Source organism: Volvox carteri, assembly GCF_000143455.1.
Source record: "Volvox carteri f. nagariensis unplaced genomic scaffold VOLCAscaffold_62, whole genome shotgun sequence".
NCBI lineage: Eukaryota > Viridiplantae > Chlorophyta > Chlorophyceae > Chlamydomonadales > Volvocaceae > Volvox > Volvox carteri.
This window is the reverse complement of record NW_003307605.1, coordinates 493,279-513,039: the sequence shown is the minus strand read 5'-3', so window position 1 is coordinate 513,039 and position 19,761 is coordinate 493,279. Positions and strand designations below refer to the sequence as shown.

At 59.1% G+C, this 19,761-nt stretch overlaps 2 protein-coding genes across 2 annotated transcripts; both read right to left on the bottom strand.

Moving 5' to 3' along the window:
• Positions 1-6,689: 6,689 nt before the first annotated feature.
• VOLCADRAFT_119434 (uncharacterized protein) lies at positions 6,690-14,657 on the bottom strand (the record flags this gene model as incomplete). The annotated part of the gene is made up of 9 exons (XM_002956520.1): positions 6,690-6,983; positions 7,452-7,612; positions 8,213-8,516; positions 8,848-9,075; positions 9,913-10,093; positions 12,676-12,803; positions 13,054-13,141; positions 14,276-14,413; positions 14,596-14,657. Coding segments are annotated over 9 exons (1,584 nt in total), but the record flags the coding sequence as incomplete, so codon positions are not given.
• A 2,700-nt stretch (positions 14,658-17,357) lies between these two features.
• On the bottom strand, positions 17,358-17,850 carry VOLCADRAFT_119433 (uncharacterized protein; the record flags this gene model as incomplete). Its single annotated transcript, XM_002956519.1, has 2 exons — positions 17,358-17,453; positions 17,758-17,850. Coding segments are annotated over 2 exons (189 nt in total), but the record flags the coding sequence as incomplete, so codon positions are not given.
• Positions 17,851-19,761: the final 1,911 nt, after the last annotated feature.

Here is a 19,761-nt window from a genome sequence, read left to right as displayed (position 1 = left end):
ACAGTGCAGCAGTACAATTAACGTTGGCAACTAAAGACGAGACGCAGCTCCCACGCCGCCAGTGCGTCCTCCTGCTGCCCATCCATCAACCCGTTGCGAAGACCTGACGGTCCCCCCGCCGCCAGCGTCACTCCCGAACAATCCCACCCCTAGCCCGGCAGTTGACCGGGGCCCTGGGCCGGACCCTGACCCAGCTGTGGCCCCCGCCGTGGACTGCACCCCGAGGCAGTTGTCCAGGAAGGCCTTCACCACTTGTCTGTACTGCTCCTGATGATCCCTTAGGTGGGCCACATGCGGTGAGGTGTCCCAACCCTGCTCCCACACGGGCAGCAAAAGGGGCGCCACGTGGGGTGTATCCGTGGCCCCACCGGGCTGAAAACCTCCATACCCATAGCCCTCGCGCCCGCAGCTGCCACCGCCGCAGCTGCTGCTGGTGCTGCTGTCACAGCAAGTGCTACTAATACTGGTGGTGGTGCTGGTAATTGTCCTGTTACTGCCAGAGCTCCCAGCTCCGCTGCATGCAGCAGCACCGCCAACGCGCATCATCTCAGCCGTACACAAATCTGATGGCAAGGAAGCAGACTGCCCGGGTCCGGCCGCAGTCCTCAGGTCCCGGGTCCCGGTCCTAATACCGGCTAGCCCAGTGGCCGCCGCGGACGGCGACGCCGTTGACTGCACGGCAACGGGCGAAGTACAGGTGGCGGCTTCAGAGCGGAGCGCCGCTGCTAACGCGTGGATTGGCTGCGGATCCGCCAGACTGTCACCGCTCCAGCTGTACAAAAACAGTACGGGCAAACGTGTCGCTGCTAGGCCGCGTCGCAGTCCGACCCACATGGCGCGACGCTGCGCCTCAAACACCTCATACAGGCAAAAGTCCAGCGTACCGGCTGCAGCGGTGCCGGCGGTGGCCTGCAAGCTGCGCCGCCCCGGGTGACGGCTGGTGGCGAAGAGACGCACACCCACGCCCGAATCGAAATCCACGGGGCTCGAGTCGAACAGCACTCCACGAAGGTGAATCAGCAGCTGCGGGGCTGCCGGGTCCCCCGGTGGGGATTGCTTCCGCTGCTGCTGCTGGAGTTGCTGCTGCTGCTGCTGCTGGTGCTGCTGGGGATTCTGCGATGAAGCAGCCGTGATTCCAGCTCGCCGCCATCCCGTCATGAACGAACCAGGTAGAAGAGACCAAAGGTAACGCACTGGCCCAGCTGCAAAGGTGTCAGTAACGGCAGCGGCAGCGGTAGCAGTAACCCCAGCAGCTGGTGTGGCAACGGCGTCCGATTGGGCCGGCTGCTGGGCCAGGACCGTATGCGGCCTGATGGGCCCAGCTTCTGCTCCTTGCCGCGACACCGTAGCCGCCGCTGCTGCCGCCTCGACTGCTGCGTCCGGCACGAGCCGCTCTAGCAGCGGCCACAGCACACCCTTGGCGGCGCCGCTGAAGCACGCCAAGACGACGTCTCTGGGGTGCTCTCGCAAGTGGGCGGTCAGGGCCGCTAGCAGCATGGCGGCGTTGCGGCGTGCCAAAGCGGGCAGCCACACTGACAACGCGGGCCAGCCATAGAAGACGGCTACATCGAAGCCCAGGCTGTGGTACAGAGCGACGTGGCGCGCCACAGCGGACCGGGCGGCCCACATCCATGGCAAGATGACGACCAGCGGCCGATGTCCCTGTGGGGATACGCTGGGTGTGGCAGACGATGTAGAGGTGGAGGCTTCCTGGGAGGCTGGAGCTTGCTGCCATTCCAGGCCGTGCGCGCGGTGGGGCTTCTGGGCCGGTGGCGTGCGACGGCTGGGCGGTGGCATCTCGCGCGGGGATGAGGGCTAAAAGGCACGGAAGGTCAGGGCTGGAAACGTTGCAGTGGTAACTGTCAGACGGAGCAAGGGCCAAGAGGATGGGCGGGAATTGTGGTGAGGACGGCGGCCGAGAGTAAGCGATGGCATTCTGTGAGGTCGACACAGTTACAAGCGTACCTGCGAAAGCTTGGCTTAGAGCTTCAGCTGTTTAAGTAGCTTTTCCAACTCACAAGATTGCTGCTCACTTCGCAGCTCCCTACAAGAGAGAGTGCAACCGTCAGCGTAATTGCCCCCATACCAGGACAACCTCTGACAGCAAGCCACTTGAGCGAGTGTCTTACCGATTCTCCTCGAGAAGCGAAATAGCCTTCCTTGCGACCGCAAGCCGATGCCTTGCGTAACTGGATTGCTGTGGCAGTTTCCTTAGGGCTTCAACTAACTCACGTAAAACAGCGAGCTTTTCCTCATCAGACCGGGGCTGCTGATTTAATGGCAGCTGCTTATCACGCCGGTCAATATTAAACCTTTTCGGTGTCCTTCTGTGCTTCCCGTTGCTGTTATGGGACAAACCAACTCCATCCATTTGAGGATTGGCTTCATATTCACCCTCATATACCAAAGTTAGGAAGGGAAACAAAACAAGTCTGGTTGCTGAGTCAGAAGTCCTCCCGTACGGTTCTGTCAAACTGCGATTTGTGCAGTCACAGGTTCCAACCCAAACATCTCCGTGCTTCAATGCCAATAAGATAGCCAGCCTAACTATTAAAACGATAACATCAGCATAGCTCTTAAACACAACAAAAAGAAACAAGATATCATGTTGCAGCCAGCGTGCCGCCTGCGCAATTTAGTTAAGAGACTCTAGCTTCCAACCGCAAATCCAAAAGGTCGCTGGGATCACACCACCCACGGTAAATCCTACCCACAAGTTCATCAGTTTACTTCTACAAGCCTCTCCCGAGGCAACCCAGCTGAGGGAACAACACAGCCCTCTACGAGACATTCCAGTCAACCACCATAAAAAACGTTTAAAGTGTTGCGCAATCTCCATCAAGTGCCGCATCGGTTGTCATTTTATTCCTGACCAAGCTCCCTCGAAGGATGGCGTTCCGTCCTCCTCCCACCACGCTTGGCGGTAAGGCCTTGTTTCCAGCTACGTCACAGTAGCCGCACCAAGTACTTAAACACCAAGTACTTCACCCGCCCACCCCAACCCCTGCGACCTAATCCGAAACACCCGCACCTTCGCCCGCCGCGCACCCTCAACACACCTCAACCACTATCACCCCAAAAGCAGTAATCACGTCCTTCAACCAGTAGACCAGCAGAGGCAAGACCGCTCTGGCGTGCCTCTCGCCTCCCCTCTTACACTCAGCCACAATCAGCTCCTCTGGCGACACCGTAACCCAGCCGTCCAAACAGCGATAAGCAACTTCTGTTCTCTTTACTGTCGACTGTACTGTCAAAAGAGATAAAAAGTATTCTGAACTTGTACATGTGCATTTTAGCTGTTGGCGAAATCTCCTTCCCACTTCCAAACCCACCAATCATCTAACCGACGCAGTGCCGTGCACGCGGCGGCGGCATCTCCCAGCACATCACCACCACCACCATTTCTTTACCAGCAGACATCCCTCACGCCCCGGGGAGGCAACGCCCTTCTCGACCTGCGTTATGTAATCCGTGCCCCACAATATAAAGAGGCAGTTAGATCATAACATCACCAAGCTACTACCTCCCCCCCCCAACACACAGCACACCCATAGGCGCGTAAAATGTTGTTGTGTGATTGGGCGGGGAGCAGGGCGGCATCCAAGACCTCAATCGATCTCACCCTGGTTGAATGGATGGATGGATGCACAAACACCGAAATCATCAAATTTCAGAATTGACCAAACCTACCAACCACACATTTATGGCAACAGCAGCAATAGCAACAGCAACAGACAGCATTTCATAAAGGAAACGCGCGCATGGAAGGCGAAACCTGTCCTACAGGTTGAGAATCTGCAGAAACGCCAGATCGTTGTTGGATTATATTGCTGTTCAACGTCGTCTCCGGGGCCCTCGTAGGACACGTTGTAATCATATGCATGTATGCATGTATGTATGTATGCAGGTGTGTGTGTTGGCGGGAGAGAAGCGCAAGTGCAACACCCCGGTGCCTCCCCCCCCTCCTCGTTGGCCGCCATGACAGGCAGCATGTCGGATACTTCCCCCTTTTGTCACATCAGATCACAACCACAGTCACAACCACAACCACAACCACAACCACAGTCACAGTCACAGTCACACGGCACCCCAAACTCGCATCACAATGGTACCGCACAATCCACCCGCAGACACACCGCCAAACCCCAATGGAGGCAGCCAAGCCACGGCGGCCCGGATCCCCCCCTGGTCCCGGTCCGGTCACCACCTCAGTGCACCTCCAACGTTCCGGTGAGCTCGCTGTACACATTAGGCGCCGCATGGCGCATGTTCTCATAGAAGAGGCTGCTGGAGCCGTGTACGGCGGAGCCGCCGCCGATGCCGTACACGTGGCCTCTGCTGGTCGTTGCCATGGAGTCGGCGAACCGGCCGCTCAGGGTGGTGTTCGACGCCATGCCCAACTCCAGGACCTCCTCCGCCCCGTTAACGACGCCGCCGCCGCCGCCGCCGGCACTGCCGCCACCGGTGCTGCGGTTTACGAGGTGCAGTACATGCAGCCGTACCCGGCGCGCCAGCGTCAGCCGCTGCTGCGCCCGGGGGCTGGACGTGCACCCGCCCGCCGCCGCCGAGCCCGCTACCGCCATAGCGGCTGCGAGGGCGGTGTTCGTGGTGAATGGCGAAGGCCCGGTGCCGTTGGCGCCCACGCCGGGGATGCCGGCGGCGGCAGTGGCGGCGGCGGCGCTGTCTATGGCGCTGGCGGAGCCGGACGGCAGAGCGCTGGAGATTGTACTGACGGCAAAAATGGTCATCGGGCTTGTACGACCGCCGTCAGCTAGGGTGGTGTCAAGGACAGCCATCGTGGCGGTGGCGGCGGCGTCGGGCAACGCTTCCGTCGCCGCTGTTGTACCCCCCGCTGCACCCTCGACCGAGGTCGCCGGATGTCGCGCCGGTTGCTCGCCCTGCGCCGTACCGTGTACGACGCGGTGGGGGGCTGTGGTGGCGGCGGAAGCGGCAGGACCCATAGAGCCCAGGGCCGCGCCATGAAGGACCGGCAGTCTGGCGGGGCTGTCAAAACCGCTAATAAACGTACTGCTATTCATGATACCGCCGGCAGCAGCGCCTCCGCCGCCTCCGCCACCGTCATCGTCCGGTGCAACTGCCACCGCCGCGGCGTCGCTATGTTCCGTACATACGGGCAACAGCACCGCGCGCCGCACGCCGCCGCCGCCGCCGCCGCCGGGCATCACCGCCAGATCTACCCGTGCGCCGATCGCCGCCGCCGCCGGCATCAGCGTCACCGCCGCCGCCACCACCGCGTCGGCAGGACGCAGCGGCGGCGCCGCCGCCGCTGCTTCCGCGAGGCCGGGTACGGCGGTATCGGCGAACAGATCGGTGTAATCCTCCGCTGTGTAGAGTCCGAAGCACTCCGAGCCCCCTTGTCCTGCGGCCCGCTTCCGCCTGGGTGAGTGTCCCATGTCCCTTACCAGCTGGTCGTGGTACCTCTGCTGGAACAGCATGATGGTGGAGGCACAGTAGTGCTGGGAGGGCATGACAGACCTCCGCCAGGTCCGCTGCTTCTGAATGTCCTGAGAGTTCCAAAGTCGAGGGGTTGGAAGGCGGGCAGGGACGGGATAAGAATAGTGTGATCAGGCTTTCGAGTGGCGAGGCGGCTCGTAGGGTGAGAGTGTGGCATCACCCTACCGGCATCGATTTCGTCCTGCTCCAAAGGGGGGGGGTAAGGTAGCGCGAAGAGCAAGAAGTGGATCGCCCGGGAGAGGATGCTCGTGTCGTGGGAGCCGGGTCGGCTGGGGGCACCGCACATGGAGAGGTTTGGAAATGGAAGAGGCGGTGCCATTGAGAGGTGCCATTGAGAGGTGCCATTGAGAAGTGCCATTCAGCGGCGCCATAAGGCCCCAGGGCCCAGCACCAAGTCTATCACGCACGCGCCGATCCCCCCTACGACGACTGGGACCGGAGCGCCATAGGACCATTTTTTAACAGCGACATCATGCGCTCCCCTAGCTTTTCCCTTTCCCCTCCCGCATTACGGTCCTGCTGCCGCTGGCCCTCCCACACTGACCCGTGGGTCACTAAGCCTGCCCAACTAACTTCCTTTACCCCCAGTATCTCCCTCCCAATCGCCTGCCCAACCATCTCCCATCACTTCCCTCAGCGCTGCGCCCCACAGCAGCTGTTGGGCGACACACCGACACACCGACCCGCGGGTCACTCGGCCTCCCTCCCCGCCCTGTCCTTCTTCTCCTGCCCCGGTCTTCTCCCTCACCTTCACAAGCTCCTGAGGTCCCGGCAGCTGCAGGCGCTCCAGCAGGTGGTGCAGCATCCACAGGGACTGCAGCCCGCTGGTCAACACATTGTTGAAGGAGGAGGCCTGGGGGGAAAGGGAAGGGCGTTTGGGGTATTTGGAGAGGGAGGTGGTGAGGGCCCCAGTTTTGTGGATCTGGGGAATCAAATAATGCAAAAGCAGCAAAAGGGGCCAACTGCCAACGTGTCCAAAGTACCAACTTGCCGTACGAGTCTAAAACAAGGGAGGCGACTGACCGCCATTCCTCAATCTTGCAACCTACCGGGGCAGGTAGGTGTGTGTGTGTGTGTAGGAACTTGAGGGAGAGGGAGGGAGGTGGGGGGAGATGGGCGGGGGGGATGTGTGATGTGCGGACAGTGTGTGTATGTGTGTGTGTGTGGGCCGCATGTGTGTGTGCCCCATCCCCTTAACCCGCCTCCACTCGTACCTCGCAGCCAATGAAGTACAAGTTAGGCACCCAGGGGCACACGACGGAGCGGTACAGGTGCAGTCCCGCCTGGCCGCACCCGGGTGGGCCCCCCGCCGCCATCAGCCGGTCGGCAGTAGCCGCGTCAAACAGGCTGTAGTCCTTGGTGTAGCCGGTAGCGAAAATGAGTACGTCACAATCGATAACGGTGCCGTCCGTTAGCCGTACACCGCCCGGCCGTATCTCCGCCAGAGTGCCCTGTACGGCGGAGATACGACCGGCATTGACGGCCTCGTTCCAGGAGCCGTCCTGGATCTGAGGCGAGCAGGACGAGCATGAGGCATGAGGAGGACGAGCATGAGGAGGACGAGCACGCGGAGGACGAGCATGGACAGGACGCGGAGTTGAGGGAGGGAATCACTTGATGGTGCACGAAGGCCAACGGTCAACTACCTAATGACGTCCAAACCGTCAACTACCAATGTGGGGCGTACGGAGTGCTCTGTGTTCCGCTCCTCCTGAGCAGATACCTGCGCCAAACAGCAACCCCACGCCCATCCCCACCACCACACACAACGCCGTCCCATTCTCCAAGCCGGCCACCCCGCACCCTCCGTGTCCTTAACCCACTCCCCAACCTCACCACCTCTACAGCCCCTCGGTAGCCCCCGCCGGAAATACTGCAGCCATCCGCCACACCTCAGAATTCCCGCACCCGCGCAACCTCCCCTCCCCTCCCCTCCCCTCCCCTCCCGGGCCGGGCCCCACCCTCCCGCGCCCCACCTGGCCTCCGAAGAACATATCCTGCACGAAGTCCAGCTCCGGCCTCAGGTGCCCCAGCAGCCGCATCTTCCCGGCCACGTGGCGCTCCAAGCTGCTCCAAAACAACCTCTTCAGGGGGGACATCAGCCCATGCTTCAAACGCTTGGAGACGCGGTCCTGACCTGCAACAAGGTTGAGGGGTGAGAAGTGCGTTTGTATGTCTGTCTGTATGTATGTTGTTACAGGGTGGTTAACTTCGCCAGCGGCCCCCTTTCCCGGGGCAGTCCCTGCTCTCCCCTGCTAGAGGGGCACCCTAATCCGTCACCCCATCCGACTTCAGAATGTATTCGTTGGGTTCGGCAACTCACCACCAGCATCCAACCAAATCTAGCGGATCAACGGCGCATCAACTTAGTTCCTGGTCAGCTCGCAAGTTGATATTATCACGTCCTACACCGTCCATATGATGGGGGGCCACCTCCCATTTCATCACTCCTCAAACACCCGAGGAGCTGGCAGGCGGATTTGAACCCGGGTCGACTGGATCGACTGGGAGCAGAAGTCAGGCCTTAACTTCTGCCAGCCGCCTGCCTGTCTGTATGTATGTCTGTATGTGTGTAGGGGAAGGACGGGGAAGAGGAGGAGGAGGAGGAGGAGAAGGGGAGGGCGAGGAGAAATGGAATGTCGTCGACAACAGAAAAAAGGGGGGCAGAGATAGATATGTAGAGAGAGGAGGGCCCGACCCCGAAAATCCCCCCAAAAGTCCACGCAGCACCTCCCACCGTACTCAACGCCGTACATAACCACTGCCGTACCGGTGTAGTACATTGGCAGCATCGCCGCCGTGAACCGAGTGTATAGGATTCGGTGGAAGGGCAGTCCGAACAGCTGCCTGGGCAGGGGCCAGTGCGCCTGCCGGAACAAGGTGACGACGGAGGCGGCGCGGGCGGCGGGTGACGCGGCCACCACTGCGCAGTCCGTGGCGGACTTGCCTGCCCCCAGCACCAGCACCCTCTTGCCCGCCAGGCCGCCGACGGAGGAGAAGTCCCGGGCGTGGAGGACGGTGCCTTTGAAGCTCGCGAGGCCCTGAGGGGTGAGGGGTGGGTGAGCGGGGAAGGGGGTCAGGAAGGGCGGTTAAGGGGGCGGGGAGGCGGGTGAGCCGGGGGGCTCGACGCCGGGTCAAAGGGGTGGGGGTGGTGAGGCCTCCGGGGTATTTGAAACGCGCTTCGTGTGCAGTGGTAGCTGTGAAGGCGGTGATCATAACGATGGTCATTTGTTACACCAGACGAACAAAAGAAGAGATGGAGGAGGAGAAGGAAAACCCAGCTCAAGACATGGACATGGGCTGAGTTTAGGGAGCTTAAGGCAATGGAAGGCCCTCTCCCCCTCGCCCAGGCCAGGTCAGAACATGACTCACCGGTACGGACGGCACATACGGACTGTAGTACATGCCAGTTGCCATGACTACGACATCCGCCTCCATAGTTTTGAGAGGTCCTAATTGCGGTGACTGGCCGGGGAAGGCGGCATGGCGAAAACGCACGCTCCAGCGGTTGCCTGGCAGTACGGCAAGGTGTACGACCTTGGCGCCGTACACAATGTGACGCTCCAGGTCGAAATATGCGCAGTACGCGGCGATATAGTCCTGCAAAAAGGAGGTGGAATAAGGGCGGGGCTACATGACAAAGGCAAATGGGGAAGAAGGGGCGCCATATGGCGGAGGCAGGAAAGAAACACTGAGATTTGAAGATCAGGAAGGCTCTAAAGCCGTGAGAGGGGAACGCGTGTACGACAGGTACGGAAGCGTGTACGACAGAATGGAAGCATGCCACCCTTTCAGTGTTTGTTCCCTTGTTCCTAAGCCCTGTGCACACACACACACACACAAACATACACACACACAGGTCCCCCTCCTGCCCCGCAACGTGCCGCCCTGCACCGGCCTGCCGAGCCGGGGGCGACCCCGGACGGCTCGGGGTGTCCCCGGAGGAGCTCTCAGAGGAGGTTTCGGAGCGGATAGCCTAGAACCAACATAACGGCAAAAGCTTCACCATCCGGTTCCCTTCCCCGGGGGGTTTGAGGCTCCAGCTCGGGGTGCACCAGCTGCAGCGCTCACAGCTAAACACTCAGGGGGGACGGCGGCGGCGGCCCCCCTCTCGCCCCCAGATGAGCGTATATCAGGTCTGTGATCATAACTCTTCCCCGGGAAACATATCAGCAAAGTAACGGCCAACGACCAACGACCAACGACCTGTCACCTGCCGGCCAACACAAGGTCTCTCCGAGCTGGGCACGTCCCAACCCTTTTAAGTATAGACAAACAGACAGACGTACAGGTAAGGGAACAATCCCAAGAAGCCTGGGACAGCGAATTTGCTCGACATGCCCTCCAGTCAAACAAAGCCCACCCCACCTCCCCCTCCCTCTTCCTCCCACCTCTCCCTCCCAACCCCGAAATCTCGCCACTGCCCCACTGCCCCACCTTGACGGTTTCTCCAGAGGGATAGACCTCGCGTGCGGCTCGCTCGGCCAGCTCCCGCGGGGCCTTATTGTACGGAAACTCCGGAAAAGTGTAGCAGGACCAGGGGACTGCACTCCTCGTAGTGATTATAGGTGAGGGGCGAGGGGTCGGGGGGCAGGGGTGAAGAGAGAAGAGGAAATGTCTGTGAGATGTCGGGAGGGGGGGGCTGGAGGGCTGGGAGAGGGCACGGATGGCTGAGGCAGCGGTCCGGTGGGGGGAGGTTTCAAGGGTGCGGGCAGCGGCACAGTTAGGTTTGTGGCTGGGTGTAAAGGGATGGGGTGACGTGGCAGCGCTCGCGAAGGCGGCAATGGTTTGAGGGAATGGAATGGATCTAGGCGTCCTTGTTCGGTGACGGCTGGGGTTTGCGGCGTGCGTCTTAAGCTGGAAAGGGAAGAGCAGAGATGAAGGTGAGAACTGGGGGGGGGGGTTAGGGGAGAAGAGACCGCTGCGGACCTTGCAGTGCGAAGGAATGGTAGTTGCGTCTCCATACTCCGCCCGAACCGCGCCCCTGCTCCAGAACAAGTGCGTCGTAGCCTGCTCGGAGAAGGGCTCGGGCGGCTTGACAGCCGGCCACACCCGCGCCGATGACAACGGCAAGCTTCCTGCACCTCGTCTGAGCACCGCCAGGCTCTTCCGTAAACATAGCTGTCATACTCCGTATGTCAGCGTGCAGTTCTGGGTTAAGTGCCTTTAAGGAGCATCAGGACCTTGTTGGACTATTCGAACTTCAAGGTGGTCATCGCAAAGCGAACAAGAACTGTTGTCTCGAACGCTTGTGGATAGCAGTATGAAGTTATTCAAATGCAATTGGTATTGCGAAACTCTTGTATAATAAACCTAGGTTCTGTCACCGACGGCAAGTCACTGGAACTAAACCGCCCGTTTCCACGAAAGCTTCATGATATAATAAAATCGTAGGGAATTGCGCTTTACGCATAATTTTGCAAGTCCGGAGTGCGGCATCGCTCGTAGAGCCGTTAGACGTAACCGTACCCCAGGAGTAACCGGCACCCTGCTGCTTACACACTGGTGAATAATTCGCGCACAGCAGGCTTTCAGCAATTTGCTTTTTTGTATTATTCGAATGCTGAGGTGGATTTCAAACGGAAAGGTGCAGTTGATGCACTTCAAGGCCCTGCACGTCCTTCTTGCTGAAGTTTGGTTTTCGCGGCGCCATGACTCTGCCAAGGAATAACACCAAAATTCGAACAGGCCCCAAAAAGATGGATTACCTTCATTATTGTATTTCGTCAACGAATGTCCCGTAGTCAGCAAACAAGGTTCACCGTCCCTCGCTTCGCCCATATACCGACGCAAGCATGAGTTTTCCCCACTTCAAATCTTCTCAATACGTAAACTCACCCAAGCCCCCAAAACTCCAGCTGCACAACTGCCTAGGCCCCCCAAAGGGACCTCCTTCCGTGCCCAGCCTCGCAGGGTTGATACAAATGCCCTCTTTCATTGACTAAACGAAACCTTCAGGGCACCCGCGATCATATCCGATTTGGCTCACGTTGGGATCTGGATCCATTTTTGTTTTTTCCATTTCAAGTCCCGCGGATTCCAGTACCGGCAAAGGTAGGTAGGATCCCATTCGAATCCCCACCTCCCCCCAACCCCGGCAGCAGCTCTGAAGCCAATAACCGCTCTAACCGTCGTCGTTGCTCAACAGTCAACCGGGACAGCTCGCCGCCACCACCATTGCCGCCGCCTTCTTCGCTGCCGCGGCCGTCAACCAACTTCCCCGTCACACGCTCTCCGCGTCCTCGATCGTCCCCTCCCCACTTCTCCCTTTTCCCCAACCCCCCACCCTCCTCCGTCACCGCCTCCCTACCCCTACCCAAGCGCGTTTGACGCGCGCTCTCGATAATAGAGCCCCACATCTTTCCACCTCCCATCAATCCCTTGACTTCGGCCCCCAACCTGCCACCTTGAAATGAACCACCATCACCAGCAGCACCACTGTTGCTGCTCCCCGCATACCCACTCGCGGCATCCCCTAGTGCCGCTCCCCCATCCCCCAATCCTCGTGCCGCCCAACGACCGCGCCGTCCTCCTCCTCCTCCTCCTCCTCCTCCTCCAGCACCACGAGGGGCAACAAACCCCCCAGGCCTCCAAAACGGCCGTGAACCCCGCCACCATCCGACATCCTCGCCTCCCTCACCACCGCTGCTACTGCCCCTGCTACTGCTGCTGACCCCACTAACAGCGGACAGCTCCCATTGCGGCTCAACCCGTCCTCCTCCTCCTCCGCCGCCGCCGCCTCCTCGTCCTGCTCCTGGGGCTGGGGCTGTTGTCCTCTGACCGGGGCCAATCCCCTGGCCGCCTCCCTGCCCGCCCTCCCCCCCCCAGCCGGGGGGTGCTCCAGGAGGGCCGGGTGAGGGCTGGGTGGGGGCTATCTCCGCACGGCGCCGCGGCAGATGCGTCTGGCGGGATTCGTAAACGGGAGGTGAAGAGAAGCGGAACTGGAAAACATGATGTGCAGGGAAAAAAACCAAACCAGCTTTAACGAAGACATAAGAGCAGGGAGACGGGAGACGAGAAGTGGAGCCGTTGTACCGGCGCTGCTGTCATAATGGACTATCGCGACTGAGTTTATTGCAGTTGGTGAGCTGACGGGAAAGGAGGAAGAGGAGGAGGAGGGCCGGGGACAATGTCTCGGTCCTTTACTTCGCCAGGTCAACTCGTCTTTTGACAGCGTCTCGTAACCTCCTTCCCCCCCACCCTCCTCCCACCTCGAACAGCCTAGCCCTCCCTGCCGCCATGTCAGCTTCCAAGGCCGCCTCGTGAGCGGCCTCTGAGGAGCAGCCCGGCACAGGGCCCACATAACCATCGCCGAAAAACTTGCCCGCCTGAAAGGGGGGAGGGAATGGCGGGGGAGGGGCCCGGGAAAAGGGGGAAGGGGGGCGGGGGGAAAGGCAAGGGGAAAAACACCTGAGTTTGATTTGAAGTGCGGGGAGAAGGAAGAAGATGGAGAGGGATGTTGCAAAGGTGTGTCAGAAAAAGGTAATGGCAGACCGAGTGAGCTCGCCGCTCTTTACGTTAAGTACGAAATTCCAAAATACGGCAGAAACGCGCCGAAATCTGGATTTGGATCCGTACCTTTGCCTGAATGGCTCCCTGCTCGTCCTTCCAGATCAGCACGCCGCAGCCCTGCATGTGGCCGTCGTACCACTGGCCGCGGTACAGCCTGCAGTACGGTACGACACACCAGCAATGACTCAATTCTTTCCCAACCATGGCGTTGGTTTATAGCTGCCGTACTTTGTTTCTCCCTTCCCGACGTACGCGCACATGAAGCATACACACGACATACATACATACATACATACATATACCGACATGCATGTACTGACATACATCCGAGTCCCACCGATGGCTATCCACACATCCGATATACATACATACACACAGGTGGCAGGTGGCTGGCAGAAGTTAAGGCCTGACTTCTGCTCCCGGAGGTTCCGGGTTCAAATCCGCCTGCCGACACCTCTCGGTGTGTGAGGGGTGTTGAATTGGGAGGTGGCCCCCCATCTTGTAGACGGTGTAGGGCGTGATTATATCAACTTGCGAGCTGACCAGGAACTAAGTTGTGGCGCCGTTGATCCGCTAGATTTGGTTGGATGCTGGTGGTGAGTTGCTGAACCCAACGAATACATTCCGAAGTCGGATGGGTTGAATGGATTAGAGTGCCCCTCTAGCAGGGGAGAGCAGGGAACTGCCTCCAAGGGAAAGGGGGCCGCTGGTGAAGCTATACCACCCTGTAACAACATCATACACACACGTACCGAGTGGGACCATACGGAGGAGCCTCCGCACCTCCTTTCCCTGGGGCTTGTGCGCATAATCCCTATCCCAATTTCCGCTCAAGTCCTGACCCAATCCGCGGAACCCCGTCTGTGGCCGAATCGCATCTTCCCTAAACTTCCAAATCCCCACCCCATCCCTCTTACCTCTACCCTGTTGCCTTGCCTATTTAAGATCCTACGTAAACCCCCACTGTGTGACGAGCTCTCTAGCACGTTGTGTGGCAGACGCCCTCCCCCTGGCGCTGCCTGGGTCCGCACGCCACCCCCCTGCGGACCCCCTGGCCCCCTTCCTCCTCCCCACCAGCCGCCCTGGCGTATCTTCGGCGGAACCCCTTCCTCTCCGCTATGCCTTAACCGCGACCTGGTTAGCCTAGGGGGGTAACTTGGGGTTCTATACCTCGCCTAGCCTGTTATTAAATACACCCCATCTCATCCCTCCCCACCTCGACCCCTTCTAAAGGGCTGAGTCTGAAGGGCTCATCGTTGGGCCCCTCGTTGCCCCTCAACGGACTCACGTGCCGTCCCGCCAGCGGTACGCTCCGTAACCGTGTGGACGGCTGTCGTGCAGTTGCCCCTCATAACGCTCGCGGCGATCGGGCCACGTTATCACGCCGTGTGACTCGCAGGCTCCGCCCGCCTCCAGGCCTTCGTACCTGTGATGCCCAGATGTGGTGTGTTCGGTTCCTCTAAGGGGGGAGGTGAGGTCTGAGGGTGCAGATCTGCACAACTCCAGTACCTCCCGATACAACTGCCGATGCTCAACCGCCTGATGAGCGTGGCGTGGGCCCGCACAGTCAAACCGCAACGGCAAAGCACACGCGGCGCGCACACTTACGTGCAGCCATCTTGCCAGCGAAGCGAGCGCCAGTTGAGTACGTCTGATACGTCCTGATCCATATAACTGGGGGCTTTCTAGGCTACGCAGCGCCGCCAGGCGTTGTAACGGTGGGAATTGACTTGCCGATGTCGGTAAAAGTGCGTTTGTGTTACGTACTCTTACACAGCAATGTCGATGATGTATGGGCTTAAAAAGATGCATAAATGATCACTTGAAAGCATATGCGTCTAGAGTACAAATGTTTAAATAATAAGGATGAAGCATTGTGCAAATTTCCGTAAATCACAATCAAGGAAACGGAAGTGGAGGTGAAGAACAAAATATTCAATCCCCCGTAAAGCCCTTCATCGCATAAAGATTGGTTTTAGTGCAGTACGGCCTTGTTCGTACTGCGCACCTATTCACGCTCCACAACTGCTTACAGCGCCAGGGGAAAGAGTCCACGCCATCTACTGTCAAAGGCGCCGCACCATTCCTCACAGGTATCAGCCCCAACCCAAAATGCTTCAAGAGCTGGATCTTCCCGGCACTGCCACCGAAAACAGCACCGACAGCACCACATCCTGTACGGTCCTGTTACCCCTGCCCCTCTCGCCCAGCGCTAAAGCCTCTAGTGGTGTGCGCAGCAAGGTAAGAATTGCACGTCCCATACCCATACCGATTTACTTATTGTTCCTGTTCTTGTTCCTGCCTGTTTCGGATTTTAGATTCGTGCTCCACGAGGGGGGAGGGTAGGACACAGGGTCGGGGAGAGCAATTCTTTGGGCTGCCCCGTTCGCACATTACGTGAATTCCTGTGCTTCTCTAATTCGATACCCCGAACCGGCCAATTCTGACTGTCGGAATGTCCCTGTCAGGCCAATTCAAGGGCCTGTCCCGGCAATTCAACTTGTCCCGGGTGTAGCCCCAGTGCCAATTTAAACCCTTGTACCGAGCAATTTCGATCGATTGCGGGGTCGGCCCGGAAACTCTCAGGCAGGCACCCGGAATCGAAGGAATTTTAAGGCAGCTCTGTAAGGGGAGCACTTACAAGTGTCTCTCGTGCGTACTGTGTTGGTTTCGATTCCGGTACGTGGGGCAGGAACCCTACATGCCTGGTTACCGTACTCCGTACTCATTCATTCATACATTCATTGTGTGTGTGTGTTCAACGAAAAAATACCACCACCCGAACCGACCCGAACCAGAGGCGTGTGTGCACGGTGAGCCGCTCACAGTTCATTCATTCGTTCGTTCAGACAAACAGATGAACAGAATATCCGCCTTGCGCTGTAGTTCAGCCCGGCTAAGGGCCCCCGGCACTCGACTGTACGACATGTGCACGGCGAGCCGCCCACAATGTAACACCCCTTCCATTTGTTCATTCATTCATTCATTCGTTCGTTCATTCATCCAATCATTCACACGGACGAAGAGATGTAAACACGCCCCCTGCCCTGCACTGGGGTGTGGCCCGGCACAGTGTAACACCCCATTCATTCAGTATAAGGAGGTCCCTTTCGGGTGCTTTCGGGTCCCTTTGATTCGACGCCCGGACTTCGATCTGTGCTGCCCGAGTCCAATGGCCGCGTCCACGGCGGCCAGCACTTCGGCCGGCACCCGTTCTTCGACCTTTTGCTGGCGCGGCTGGCGCTTCTGTGTTAAGCCCGCATCAGCCCCTTGCGACGAGATGGCTTCTTCAATCTAAGTCGCGTCATGCCGCTGCCCTCCGTGTCCGCCAGGTCGCCTTCATCGAGCTGCCAGTCGTAGCTGACACAAGAGCTCCTCAGCTCCTGCACCAAGCCCGTGTTGCTGAATGTAATGGCCGACATGGCCTCAGCACAAGGAACCAAACGCTGTTGTCTTTTCAGCCTTTCTTGCGCCCTTTTGCTCCCAGTGAAAATCTCCTACCTGTTCACTCTCCCTGTCCAGCTAAGGGGGTTGCTAAGGAGGTAGCCGTGTTTGCATTCCAGTTACTTTCCTCATAGGAGGTCGAAGCAGCTGATATCGCTCAATCACAACACCTCCAGAAGTGTGCAGCTACGCTAGGGCGGGGTACTTCTGTAACCGTGTTCTCGGGAAGACAGGGCTGCTGGATAAAGGATAAGCTGGCCTGTGGGTTTTAGTGAGGTTGGATGTGTTTAAACGGGAAAAGGCGAGAAGTGCCGTACGGCCTTGCTGGGCAGCATGGGCCATGAGCCCTGGGCCTTATGAAGGGACGATGAGTTTTTCGGGGCCCGGGCAGCACAGGGCAGCACAGGGGGAAATCACTTTTGAAATTAAGACTTTTTTGTGTGCCACAAGCGCTCTCCTTGGCGGGCATACAACCCGTCTAACTAACCGCCTGACTAACCGCCTACCTAACCGTCTGACTAACCGCCAAAGTGACATTCCACCACCCCCGTGGTACAGCCATACCTAGGCAGCGGCCCAGCAGCTCCGCCATAACGGTCGCTCTAACCACATAACTGTCACTGTGACGCCCGCGGCAACTACCTAGCCATAACAGCGACACCCCCTGTTTTGAGCTGCATACCGCTTCAGACTCCAACAACATTTTAACAACACCTGCACCAGCAATAGTGACTAAATATCCGTAACGCTGCACTCCTGATTGGGCGCTCCTTTTAAATAAGCTCCGTCCGTCCTTCAGTCGTCCAGGGAGGGTGCAGTTGGTAGCCCTCCCCGCCGACACCGCAGCCCAGTACCCTGCATCGGGGCCCCAGGGCCCACAGCCGACGTCGTGGCGCCCAAATAGGCCAGGCCAGTCTGTCTGTCCGTCAGTCCATCTCCATGCCTTGTTGCGCCGCCTGCCGGAGCGCGGGGCCGTTCTCCCCGGCTATGGACAGGGGCGTCTCGCCGTCCTTGGTCGCGACCTGATGGTGTGCGTGTGCATGTGCGTGTGCGCACGCACGCGCGCGCGTGTGTGTGTGTGTGTGTAGCAGGGGGATGAGGACTTTGAGGAGGGGAGGAAGTGTTGGCACGGTGTAGCCCTGTCTGTCTGTCTGTCTGTCTGGTTGGTGCTGGGTGCGCAGCTATAGGGCCCATGTCATATCAGGGGGCATTGTTTGCCCGTGTAAGCATGTGTGTGTGTATGTGTGCGGCCGAGGGAGCAATCCAGCCTACTCCCCCAACCTACCGGGGACACCCTCCTTCCCCCCTTTCCCCCCACTGCCCCACCTCCAGTGCCGCCCCTCTCCCAGCCAGGAAGAAGGCCACATTCGCCTGGTCGCAATGCACCGCCACGAACAGCGGAGTGGCGCCCGTCTTGTCCTGTGAGGGGGGGGGAGAGGTGCGAGGAATACAGGGCGGCAGGAGGCAAGAGGGCAAGCAGGGCGCGCAGGGCGGGGGGTTGGGGGGGGGGGAGCAGACAGCCGAAGAGCACACGGAGGCGGGTTGCACTACAGAGACTTGGGGCTCACGGAGCGTCCTCCTCCTCCTCCTCCACCTCCTCCTCCTCCTCGTCCTGCATTACACCCATTACGGCCGCACTGGCCCTCCCCGCCCTCACCGGCTCCTCACCGGCCCCTCCCCGGCCTCGGGACGTCACATTACAGCCCTCAGGATGTTCAGTTACAGCCCTGGGCACACCACACCACACCACACCACACCACTGCATTCCACCGCTCAGTTCTTTCCAATCAGAGAACCCCACACAGCCGGCATGCAGTACACATACGGCACACGCTTAGGAAGAAAGGGAGGATAAGGGAGGCTGAGGACGTGGGGTGCGGGTTTTGGCGGTTGCGCGGGAGCCGAACGTTGACGACCTGGGCACAAAACACACACTTTGGGTGTGTAGCCCCCCGGGGGGTGCTATTCCCCCGGAGCTGTTTCCCGGGTCCCTCCCCACCACCTGCGGGTCCATCGCTGCGCGGCCCACCTCCAGCAGCACCCGCACCACCTCCAGCTTTCCAGCGGAGGCAGCGCGGTGGAGGGGCGTGGAGCCCGTGGCGTCGGCGGCATTGACGGCCGCGCCCGCCGCCAGAAGTTGCCGTACCACGGCAGTTTTGCCTTTGCTGGCCTGCGTTGCGGCAGTGAGGGGGCCGGCGGCGGCGGAGGCGGTAGTAGCAGCTGTGGAATCCTACGCCATTTTTAGCAAAGCACATGTTGGTGGACAAACAGACGCTCACACAGGCACGCACATACGTGCGTACATACGTACACACATACACACACGGCGCCACATTTCCTCCTCCTCCGACTCCTCCCCCTCATCTCCGGCTCACCGCATAGTGCAAGGCGGTTCTCCCGCCCGAGTTGGTGTCCCCCACCCGGGCTCCCAGCTGCAGCAGCAGCCCCACAACCGCTTCGTGTCCGCAGCTGGAGGCGGACTGCAGGGGAGTCCATCCCTGGAATGGAGGGAGGGGAGTGACAAGAAATAAATACAGTTTTTTTTAATAAGTTGCTTGGATTCCACCTTAGTTCAGATGTCGTAAATCTCGTTCCCCTCATCCCCCTCACCTCCTCGTCCTGATCGTTCACTGCCGTACCCGCACCTCCCCTCCCCACCAGCAGCTGTACCAGCTCCAAGCACCCGCTCAGTACGGCATTGTGCAACAGCGAGCGGCCGTCCTCGTCCTTGCGGCGACACAACCGACCCAGCTCCTCGGCCGGGAGCAATTCAAAGTACGACAGGTCGCCCTCCCTGGCGCGCTCGGCGGCCTTGTCCATAATGGAGACAAGGCGGTGTTGGTGTTGGTGCTGCAGGCGGTGTTGTTGGTAACGGTGGTTGTGGTTGTGGTGATGGTTGCGTGAACCAGATGAAGATGACAGCGGCAGTGTGAGGGGGGTTGGGAAGCGCTTAAGGTTTGCTCTTCCTCGATAGGCGAGCAAGGGCCGCACTGTCGTGCAAGAACCAAGTTTCACAGGTCCGGATCTGCAGATTGCGTGGCAATATGTGTCACGTTGCAGTTGTGCACGTTGATTTACTTGTACCGCTTAAACTGCTTGAATCATGTTTTACAGGTATCTAACGTGCATTGTCCTCAAGTCATGGAACATATAATTTCGTAAAATTATCTAGCCATTATGTCCTTTCGTTTTCGGCCGACGTCAGCAACTCAAAAGACTTGTACTACCAATTCGACCAGCAAGAAGTTTTGGCCCGGAAAGGACTGATCGGTCGGCTTACGCGTGTATTAGATAACACGTTTCATCCTTTTCTTGCTTGTGCGGTTGACC